This window comes from Megalops cyprinoides, chromosome 19, assembly GCF_013368585.1.
Source record: "Megalops cyprinoides isolate fMegCyp1 chromosome 19, fMegCyp1.pri, whole genome shotgun sequence".
Taxonomy (NCBI): Eukaryota; Metazoa; Chordata; class Actinopteri; order Elopiformes; family Megalopidae; genus Megalops; species Megalops cyprinoides.
The window spans coordinates 21,095,000-21,106,839 of record NC_050601.1 but is presented as its reverse complement, the minus strand read 5'-3'; the positions used below and the strand labels follow the sequence as shown (position 1 = coordinate 21,106,839).

The following is an 11,840-nucleotide window of genomic DNA, read 5'->3' as shown; positions in this document are numbered from 1 at the left end:
GCACAGACGCTGCCATTTCAGCCCACTGGTGAGAGACCTGCTGCTTGCCTATTGGCATCAGTGTCAAGGGGGATCAGTGCAAATGGCATTTTCACACGGACGCGGCTACGGTTCAGCTCCCTGCGTCGCATTCTTTGCCGACTCCACAGGAACTTCCCCGGCTCCACAGGAACCACCTGAGCTGGGCCTATTCAGAGCTGTGGCCCGCAGGGACGAGAGCCACGCAATTCGGCATGCTGGGAACGGCCCTGCTCGGAGGGCGGGGACAGAGGCGGGGATATTGGCAGGGAGCTAGGCGGAGGGTGAGGCTGGTGGGGAGGGTGGGGAGGGTGAGGAGCTACGGGGTGCTGGTAGGCACTGTTCGGCCGCAGACGGGTTGGGACGCGGGCCCCTCGGTCTCGGAGCTGCTGCTGTTGTCGTCCTCGTCGTCCGTCTGCTCCGCGCAGTGGTACAGCATCAGCGTCTGCGTCTTGTGGGTGATGGTGATGGTGCAGGGACCCTGCGCCCACGGCTCCCCGTCCACCTGCATGGGCATCCGCGAGCTCTTCAGCACCAGCTGCAGGCACAGAGAGGGCATGGGGGTCAGCCGGTGGCTTCAGAAGCTGAGCTACAGGGAACGGCACAGGCCATAGGTGCTCTAAAGCTATGCCTGGAGTTGGCCAAAGGAACAGCACATGTGAAAGGTCAGCTACAGGTATGACACCGTCAGCCACAAACAGGGCACACGGCAGAAACAGCCATGGAATGGGTGGAAAGCACGGTAATCAAGGGCCAGACTTTGAACTACCACTGTCAACAGAAGCAAAGCCAGATGAGGTAGAATCTGGAGAAAAGTGACCAATGCTCAAACACAGGTATCTGGAGCAGGCCTGTAACCGAAAGGTTGCCGATTCCCTGCTGGGGCACCGCTGTTGTACCCTTGGGCAAGGTAATCAGCCCAAATATCCAGCTGTATAAATAGATAACATGCAAAAACTGTAACCTGTCGCTCTGGATAACAGCATGTGCTAAACGCTGATAATGTAATGTGATGGCACGAAGAGAGAAGGAAGTATGTCAGGTTTGACTGCGGGGCACGCCAGGCTATGGGAACTCACCCGGACCGTGTGGGCCTGGCCCAGGCGCACCGGGTTGGCCAGTTTGACCTGGATCTGGGCACAGTGGAAGGACCCGAACACCCCCACCACCTCCAGGAGCCCGTCGTCCAGCCTGCAGTGGAACGGACTCCCGTTAAAAAAAATCCCCACAAAGCACAAACACTCAAATCTTTAAAACAGCATCCAGAAACACAGAGGGCGCAAGTCCACAGAGACACCCGAAGGTTTTAATAAATAACAAAGGGCACGCTTTGTAGAGAGATCTTCTTTGACTTAATTTCATTTTCTCTCAAGCTTCCACAAAAGACGCCATCAGAAAAATCTAACCATCGCTTCTGCGTTCTGTCTGCATTAGACACACCCCACTGGTCAGTCCCTTCAGCTACAGAACAAGACGCACAGGGGGTAGTGGAAGCTAACCTATAGTCCTAAACCCGCTGTGGAATTGTGGGTAGGTGCTGTGGGTTGCTAGGGAGGCTGTTGCTGTTCATAGGAGACAGACAGGAGAGACGCTGCCATTGGTTGCCTACCTGGTCGGGGGGCAGGGCTCGTCCCCCATGCCCTCCCACAGCCGGCAGCCTCCTCCCCAGTAGCCGATGTTGCACACGATGATGCCCTCCAGACTGGGCAGGTTCACCCTCTCCCCGTCCAGCTCCAGCTGCCGACAAACACACAGGTGGCCCGTTTCATCACAGCTCTGCCATGTTTAAAGCAAGCAGCACATATGCCTCATTCAAGCATATGCCCTCTAATGTCTGTATAGACCAGATTTAGGGCATGTGGCAATCACAGCTCAGCAACATTTAGAGCAAGCAAAAAAGCTCAGTCATGTTCATATCCTCTAATGTTCATATTGACCAAATTTAGAGCAACACACCTTCTGGGCACTACACTTACATAGAAGCTCTCAAAAGAGCAATGAGAAGGGCAACAAGACTCATTCTATGCATAACGTGTGAAGAGAAACTGACACTTAATCTTTGTAGTCTCACTAAAAGGAGACTCGTGTAGGAATTCATTGAGGGTTTTTAATTCAAATGACAAACAAAGTGGAGAAAGACAGGCTAGATTAAGATAAGATCTGTCAACAGAACAAGAGAGCAAAGGTGGAAATTTGCCACTTATCTAAATTTAACACTTACTTGACAGCTAATTGTAATTTATAGTAGCAGAGACCCTTGGAATGCTCAAAGCCAGGCTTGATTGAGTGCTGGATACTCAGTATCACACTTCTCAATACACAATGAAAAGCTAAAATGAACAGGATGGCCTGGTCACTTCATTAAACTAAAGTGATAACTTTCCCCACATGAAGATCTAAGGTGTCAGTAATCTACATACTTTGCAACTCTACAGTGAGCCATTTCAGTGCTTCCATCAAATCAAGCTGCACATGGCGGCGTTTCAAATTTAACTGTATCATGTTGGTCAGTTGTGTAGAACACTTCTGGACCTCTATTTAAGGCAATACAACAAGCACAATACCTCAATCCTCTTGTCCAGATCTTTACACTCTTGAACTAAGCAGTCTTTGGTGCCGTAGAAGAAATAAACAGCCTGGGAAAGAAAGAAGATGTCAATTAACCAATGTAGTCTGAACACACCAAGGATTTCTGCCAGCTGTGGGGAAACATTTGCGCTCTGACAAAAACATAACTTGGCACTGTAAGAGAAATAAGATGGCAAGGAGTGTGGAATAAGATGTTACAGTAGGTTTAATAAGGCGATACAGTGTGGAATAAGATGGTGCATTGGAATAAAACAGTACAATCAAAGATGGCACAGTAGATGGAATATGATGGTACAGCAGGTGGAATATAAAGGCACACATCCCAGCATCCTCTTACCTTGTTAATGATGCGGCTAGAGAACAGAGAGGGCGTCTTCTCACGGTGGGCGTGGAAATTCAGCGCCATCAGGGCGTCCGGGCCAACCGAAAAATAGTTGTTCATGGACAGAACCTAAGAAACGCAATACACATGGGAATACAACTAAACCACAGGGTAATAGAGATCAAGGCAAAAAAAAAGATTGCATCCCAATTTAAAATCAGGCAATGCTGATAGACTGCTGCATAATCACCTTTGGTTTACGAAAGTTGTAATATCCTTTTGAAGTGATCTGAACTCTCCACCTGAAAATCAAGATCATTTAGAGAACAATTACTGTAGAGACCTGACCACCACACAATATGTGTCCACTATGGTTAAGGCACTTTGATCATACTTACTGTTATTACATAAACAAAGATAAAAAGCGGCTCCCAATCAACTGCTCATGACCTACAGGTGGAACCTTCTCAGTACCGTCAAAAAGGCCAGACTCAAAAAGGCCAGACTGATGTATCCTCACTGACCTGTCCATCTTGACGACCTCAGCATCCAGGATGTTCCTCAGGACCTGTTCCACAGGGATCTCCCCAGCGTAGCCCGCCCCCCAGCCCAGGGAGTTGGACAGATCGTTCCCTGTCCCGAGGGGCAGGATGGTGACACGGGGGGCAAACTGCTCCTGGCCCTGGGCGTAAACACACACACACACACACACACAACTTATGAAGACTTGATGACTTTGGCAAAACTAGGAAGGAGCGCTGTCTAAACAAAGTGCAGACACTGCCATCACTCCTTTAATGGAAAGCTGCGTCTGCCTTTATTCAACTTCTCAATATGTCAGGAATACTTGATGAACACAGTAGGTTTGTGGAGGCACTGCCGGTCTCCACATCCAATATGTGTACACACACAGACACACACAAAACAAAGAATCCACCATGAGTGATGAGAATCTAGAATCTACAGACTATTTCACCCACAATGCACTTCACCGGAACAGGCTAGCAGACCTGAGGCTGCTGCTGTTCGGTACATCGCGTTCTTCTTCTTCTGTATGCCAGAACCGGGAGTGGCACATCCGTCTTTGCATCTCAGCACTGAACGCCAGGCTTGCTCTAGCAGTGCAATTTCAGTTCCAACGAGCGGCTTTTATCCCTGTGGTGTGGACCCCCTCTCACTGCTCCCTCTCCCCCTTTGCCAAACCCCCGTCGCTCTCCTGGCTCTCCCACCGCTGGGTACACCGCGTCCTAAGCAGCTTAAAAGCTTTAATTTTAGAAATAATCTCAACCTGGCAGCTCCGCGGGCTTAAAAAGCGTTGCACGCACAGAGGTAGGAGAGCAGCCCAACTGTGCACGGTCACCGATCTCCCCTTCCCCAGAAACCATGCGCTGACCTCAATCCCCTAAAACCCAGCAAATGTGCATGCATTTGCTTTTCCACCGGTCCGACATTCAAAGAAGAAGCACAAATTCAATTACAGGGATGTTTCGCTGCTGGCATGCAACAGAGACACTCAGCTGATCCCTCACTGGGAGCGGTGCATTGTGGGTAAAATGCTAAGCGGCCATTGCAGGTTCTGCCGGGGACACGAAAGCTTCGGCGGGGACCGTTTTCGAGGAGGGCGGAAGAGAAGGGGTGCATTGTGGGTAGGTGGCCCTTACCTTGAGCTTCATGGTGTCGATGGCGTCAAGCACCCAGCCCACCGTGCCGTCCCCCCCGCACACCAGGACCCTCACGCTGCCCGGGGGCAGCAGCGCGCACAGCTGCAGGGCTTTGGCTGGAGACAGCTGCGACAGGTCGAACACCTGTGCCAGGAGAGACCAGAGAAACCGCTCAGTGAGAATCTATGGACCAATCACAGCGGCCTATCAGCACGATCCGACAGAACAACGAGAGCAACATGTCAGTGAGGTTTCTACTACTATTTCAAACTGGATCATTTTCGGTTTTATATTTTTGTATTTTTACTTCCTTTATTGATTTCACTGAGATTCAAAATGAGACCATACAAAATGATGACCCCGGTCAAGAATACAGTTTTGTCCTAGAAATCATCCTTCGCACTGCAAGCCAACCCTTGGCCTTACAGCCCCTTCAGATTCTTGTGAAATACACATGCTCACAAAATTTTCAACAGCACCCAAACCCATGCTCAATATCCATCCCTCCGTAGTGCCCATTCCCAATATCTATAACATCCCGTCCTTCTCAAATGCCCCGATTCATTCCTTCCCCCATACAGACAGAGAGAAGTTCAACAGTTACAGTCACAACAACCTAAGGCAGCAGTTTTTAGCAACGACATTTTCAAAAAAGAAGGAGATTCAGCTGAAACAAACTAGCACTGAAAACAGAACCATGAACAGACAATGAGAGAGCAGATTGATGGTGCTCTGTAGTGAAAGACACTCAGGGCCAGCTTCACCATCACACAGTGTCACTTTGTCAGGCCATGAAAGCGCAGGGCAGGACTCTGACAGTGACAAAATAAAGAAAGCGATGGAACGCCACCCGGGGAGAGACTTTTTAGGTGGCAGAACAGCAATGCCAGCTTAAAGGGTTATCTCAGGGTAAGGATCTGTCAATTTGGAGGGAAAGGTTAAAAAAAAAAACAAACAAACAAATGGCCGCTGATCCCAGTTTCCACAGTAGCTGTGCCAGAATGAAGTCACCCCACCCCTCTGCTGTACCGTGTGGAGTGCCAGCCAGATTCACACCTCACGGTGACAGCGTAGCCCCCCTGGGCCAAAGGGAAGGGAGCGTGCCAGGGACTGAGCTGGCCCCCGCGTTCCAGAGCAGACAAAAGCGGCCTTGGGCAGAGCGCCCACGTCACGCGCTCCACCCCGCTCCATCTGCAAGTCGCAGCCGGGCAGTGAAATCACAAACAGCCCTTCTCAATCTCCACCGGCGCACTTCTAAGCACAGAGAGCATGTTTTTTTGGGGAGGGGGATTAGGGGATTGAGGGGCCACCGCAAGTTCCAGTGAGGACACAAAAACTTTGGCGGAGACCGTTTTCAAGGTGGGCAGAAGAGAGGGATGCATTGTGGGTAGCCCTTACCCTTATGGGGGTACTGACCTGAACGGGGTTGAGCAGGGTGCGGAACTCTCCCAGCAGGGCCTCTCCCATGTTGTTCCCACTGCGCGTGTTAGCCAGGACCAGCACGGGGGACCAGCCGCTCCCGAGGGTGGCTGCTAGCTATGGGTGAGCAAAAATAAAAAAACAGAAGAGTCATTGTCATGCCAAGCCACACTGCGGCCCCCCAGCCCCGTGGCAGCAGAGGGGCCTCCACCCTGCCTCCGTCCCCGCGTTATGTGGAGGGAAAGGGACGCCTGCAGGCTCTTACCTCCCAATTCATTTCACATTTGACAAATTTAACAAAAAAAAGGCTATTCTGTTTCCCACCCCCAGGATAAAGAATTGTCATACTTCGATCCACTTTTACATTACGTTACTGTCATTGAGCAAACGCTCTTATCCAGAGCAACTTACATACGTTACAACTTTACATGTTACCCATTTATATAGCTGGATATTTACTGAAACAATTCTTGGTTAAGTACCTTGTCCAAGAGTACAGCAACAGTGCCCCAGTGGGGAATAAAACTGGCAACCTTTTGGTTACGAGCCCCGATCCTTACTACTATGCCACACTGCTGCCGCGCAGCGGCCCACGTTTCCCGCCAGGAAGGTCACACCGTTACCTTGCTGTGCTCCTCCGTGTAGCCGCGGCGCAGCTTGTTGACGCGATAGAGGTAGTGCGGCGGAACGATGAGGCTCCGGAACTCTCCGAGGTCGCAGCGCCCTCCGTCCTCCAGCAGGGACTTGCAGTCGTCGTGCACAGTCGTCTGGCACCAGACGCACCTGCCGAAAGAGAGCAGTCGCGCCTTTCTACGACCGTCCCAGAACCCTCAGGGCGCCCGTGAAACCAGCAAACCGTGCAGCTAAGGTTGGGCACCAAAAATGGAGGTGGGCGGCACGCTCAAACTAAACCCGCAGAGCGACATCCACCTGCGCTAGGTCCAGGGGACAGTACATAAACCACCCAGTCCTGGGGGACCATGTTACAGACACCAAGTGAAAGCGACACTCCACAGTCCCTGTAGCCTTTCCATCGTGGGACATTGTAGAGATACATTCACAATGTTAGGACACATCGGCCTTTGAACGGATACTTCTGTTAAAATTCTACGATCACATACAGTTGTTCATACTCATGAATAAACAACAGCATAGATAATCAGGCTCTTCCATGTGCAGTTCAGGTTATGGCCTCTCATTTTCAAATCAACATGCTAAAAATGCGTGCATGAACACTGGGTTATAGACCACACCATCATCATCAGAGACAGCGAAGAGCAAAACAGTGGGTCCCAGCTTGCGACTCCATGAAGGCAATGCGCCTCGATCCACCGTTTTCAATGTGACTGTGTGATTGACTGATTACAGCTCAAGCTAACATGCCATCTCTATGCCACCAAACCTCTGCCTAGCAGATTAGCTCTTTTAGGCCAATCTCAAACAATGCAAAAGCATGAATCCCTCTTGAATGTCAGCCCCACATGCCTGGGCGGGTTTATCCACAGGATTGAGAGCAGACTAGCGGAAAGAGGGAGAATGGAACAGCGGGCATGTGACTGAAAGAAGAATTAAGGGGATAACTACGGCAAGGAGGACAAACCTGAAAAGAGGTTGTAGCCAACATCTAGCTGTACGATTCTGAAAGGGTTGCAGTAAAACTGTTCTCAAAATTTTAATATCTGCTCCATACACTACACCATGAACTGTCCATTTTTTTATCCATGATTTCATTTGTACAGAAAATCTGTTTTTGCTTTAAAGATGACATTAAGGGGGAGGTCATGGATTGGCCATTTTGCCAAATGTCCATTGCTGTTCTACTCTCTGTCAGTGCTGGAATAGTGTTCACACATTTCACAGGGCCCTAACAGGGACAATTTTAACTGTACCATTAATCCAATTCACAATGCATGTGATCTTTAGCCTTTGCAGTCACTTCAGGGGCCACACATGTAATCTTAGAGAGCCAAAATGAGGCCGTAGGCCCGCAGGCTGGCTGCCCCTGCTTTAAGGTAATCCATTCTGACAACTGGGTGTCAACAATTAAAAGGTCAAGCGTCTCACCCTGACAAAAACCGACATCTGCTAGACTCTTGCAGAACAGGAAATAATATAGAGGTAATTTTCGGATGACCTTAACGACGGGAGGTGTTTTACCTGAAATCGCACAGCTTGGGCTGGGTGCCGCACTGCTGCTTGCATACCGCGCAGTAGCTGCACAGGGGGACGTTTCCGCGGACCCAGCTATGGGCCTGCGTTCCGTCCGCCTGGGCCGGCGCCATGATCTCCTTGCACGGCAGGCTACGGTCGGCACGGCGCAGGCACTGCTCGTCCACGCAGACGCCGCAGCAGTCGCAGAAGGCCCCCTGGATGATGTGCTGGAAGCAGACGCAGCAGTAGGTGGGCTTGTTGAAGAGGTCGGTGTAGTGCCACCCGTGCTTGCTTCTGTCCTTTATGATCATCTTCCGCTTGGAGCGCTGAACGCTGCACCACAGCGTAATCAGCACAGGGACCATAACGGCCAAGACGGTCCATGCTAGGAGCCTCCACTCATCGCGGGAGTCGGCAGCGGGCTCGCTGTTCGGTTCATCTGCTTCCATGGGCCTCGAGGAGTGTTTCCGCCAGATAGACGATTCGGTGATGAGTAAACGACCAAATTCATAAAATAGTTTTAAGAACGTACACGCCCTCTCGGCGCTTCAAATGTTTATATGAGATGGAGGTGGCAATCACACCATCTCCCTGATGCATGACTTGTTATATTAAGATCTGATACAGCTAGCTCTGCGACAAAAACCAAGATCCATTGAACGAAAGCTGTATTCACGGTTGTCGTCATCACAGAAAATCGAGGTTGTCAGGAGCGATCACAGAGAGCCAGCTAGCTTGCGACTAAAACGGCGTTTCTGATGCGGGAGCTTTCGCTGCCAGACATCTGTCCACCATTGCGCACATTGACTTCGCTGCAGATCGAACACGAGACTTGTGCTTTCTTAAAAGATCCCATAGCAACCCCATAAAATATAGTTGGAAAAATCACCTTCGAATCCGGCAGACCCATCCCCAGACAACATATGCCAATCCTGGACAGATCATGGAGGACTGACAGAACGTTCACAACACATTTATGAATTGTTGCAGTGGACCAATAGACGGAAACGGAAATAGTGACGTAATTGTTTGCGCTTCCCGCTGTGGCCGGTGCAGCTTCAAGGCGAGTCTTACGGATGTTAGACACATGACATGCTAACTAGCTACTTTGTTAGATGCGAATACTTACTGAGATAGCAAGTGAAAGACGAAGAGGCGCCGCTCTCTAGAAATGGGCATTTACAAATGAGTAACAATGGTTAAATCTCGCCCAAACTAGGCGTTATCCTAGTTGTTTGTTACCAACAAAAAGTGAATAACTGAAGAAAAAACAAAACTGAAAAGCAGGTGTTTTGTTTTAAGTTTTACATAGCCCCAGTTGTAAATAGGCTACGGTTACAAAGATTTCAAATGCTGATTACAGTTTAGCGAATGAATTAACCTTGATAACATAATTGTAAGCTTGCGACAGGCAAACACACAATCACAATAACACAGGTTATTCTTTACATGTTTTAACGTCAGTACTTGTTTGGCTGCAATTTAGTACAACGTCACATAGTGTCACATGCCGCTTGCCTAATATTTCTCTAAAATTTCTTTACAATCTCAGGAACTTTGGTAGTGGCCCACTCTATAGCAAGAAAACGGTGACATCTAGTGGTCATTTTACACATCACATTGTTATTTAAAGTACTGTATATTCCATAACACGATTACATTTCAGATCATAAGCGTCATTTACGATGGGGACATGCCCCCACAACTTTTTGTCATGGCCCATTTCGTCCCCACCACTTTAAAGAGGTGTGAACACGTCGAACCCGTCGTTGTCCCCAGCACTTTTCAAAACAAATAGACGCCCATGGTGGAGATGCATGCCCAACTAAGGCAATTTATTTAGTTATTCGATTATTACAGCAATTAAATTATATCGCGTAACACTGTTATCTAAATTCCTGAATCCCGACTCATCTCCCGACTTAAGTCCATGTTATCTGGCAAAAAGCACGGGAGAACATAATTTACCCAGATGTTTCAACAGCTGCGTGACAAATCTAAGTGGTTAGTGACGTAAGGACCCATACCTTCGAGTGGAGAGGGCGTCATTCCCTGGACAGAGGCGAGAGTTGATTCGTGTTTGCCTGAGGTAGATTTGAACATAGTGTTCCCTTCGTTTCTGTAAAAAGCTTGGTTTACCATTTATGTGACGGGTAGTGCAGGCCCACGTAGAGGGCGCCAGAAAGAGCCTGATTATGGTACTCGCTTTCTGCTGAGGTTATCTAGCATCAGCACCGAGCAAATCAGTGCCAAATGAGAAAACTAAGATTTTTTCCTGTATCGTGTTCAACCGTCCAAAATGTATGCAATTTACTGGAGTGCTGATTTTAGGTTAGGTCCAGAGGCAAAATGTTTAAATATGGACCTCACCTTTTACCAGCACCGTCGCAAAACGTTGCGTTTCCCCGGTGAATTGACGTGAGCTATTCTGAACGCAGAGGGTAAACGCTTTGAAAACAGCCTTAGATGTAAACGGCTGGGGCGCGCTGTCACAGGCGCGTGATCATCCCGCAGGAGAATGTAAAAAAAATCTTTATTCTTATGAACACGGGAAAATGAGTGACAAGTACGTATTTAATGCAGAAGATATGATGCGAGACGCAATACATTTTAAATGAGCCTCGCGATGAACCTCTTGGCAAACTGTCAGGACAAGGTACACATTGTCCTTATTATGATGGATTAGGACTGGAACGAACACCCCGTCCAGTTCTCACAATCATTTCACCCTTGTCACACTTTTCAACGAAAAACATAAATATTTATGTTTGTTTTAATAGCAAAAAAATCGTTTTTACCTATGTGGGGACCCCATTGTTTCTTGGAACTAGGTGAAACGTCTCGGGATTAAGCGATAAGGACAGCCAAGAGCTTTAAAATAACTCAATGCGTTGTTCTCAAAATGCTTCTGCGTTAAGCCTCTAACATGCAATGCAAGGGAGACGTATTCAAAACATGCGCAAACTTCAGTGATATCCATTTATTCATTTTATTACCCTGCTATTTTCGGCCACGTAAATAGCTCCACATATGCCATTTTACATGACGTAAATGTAATCAAATTCTGCAGCCCGGTGCACAGCGTTCTTCCCCGAAATCAACCGTCAGTGTGCTGTGTTTACTGCGCTGGTTCATTTTAAGAGCCGCTCACGAGTTGGCCTTTGGGTCACGTGCTCTCAGCGCCCAGATCTCAGGGGGGAGAACAGTAGTGAATGGGCACTTTGTTACTTCTCCAAAAAGGCTCTTAATGGTATTGTGCATCTAGATGGAATTCTACTGCGAGTGGGGTTCCTTGGTTCTTGCGTTTTTTTTAATCAGCTAGCAAGATGACATACAAAACACCGTAGGCCCACAATTTGTCCATAATGAATATGTTCAATGCCAGATGCATATATCTGTATCACATTTATTCTTTAATTTACACAGCATGTATTTGGACTTACTCTGCCCTCAGTGGAAATGATTGTCACCTCTTAGAGCAATTTGAACCCGCTAACGTTACAAAATACTCCTTTCAAAGCGTAAAGAGAATATATGCATGTGAAAACAGATGATTTCCCGTTGTCCGAAAATGTTCCCTAACTTGTAAAGTTTTGCGACATCCACGTGACAATTGCACTCCTATAAACTCCTGTCTCGTACAAAAGGTATTCTAGACACGTGACATCAATAGTCACATA

At 48.4% G+C, this 11,840-nt stretch overlaps 1 protein-coding gene across 1 annotated transcript; it reads right to left on the bottom strand.

Annotated features, from left to right (window-relative positions):
- Window positions 1-325: 325 nt before the first annotated feature.
- Window positions 326-9,136, bottom strand: dgke (diacylglycerol kinase, epsilon). The gene is made up of 11 exons (XM_036552906.1): window positions 8,167-9,136; window positions 6,633-6,792; window positions 6,007-6,126; window positions 4,591-4,734; window positions 3,454-3,611; window positions 3,180-3,231; window positions 2,945-3,058; window positions 2,583-2,654; window positions 1,628-1,755; window positions 1,098-1,209; window positions 326-556 (listed from the first exon to the last, which is right to left on the bottom strand). The coding sequence occupies exons 1-11, from the start codon at window positions 8,607-8,609 to the stop codon at window positions 338-340; spliced, it is 1,722 nt and encodes a 573-aa protein (XP_036408799.1). The 5' UTR covers window positions 8,610-9,136; the 3' UTR covers window positions 326-337.
- Between the last annotated feature and the right edge of the window lie 2,704 nt (window positions 9,137-11,840).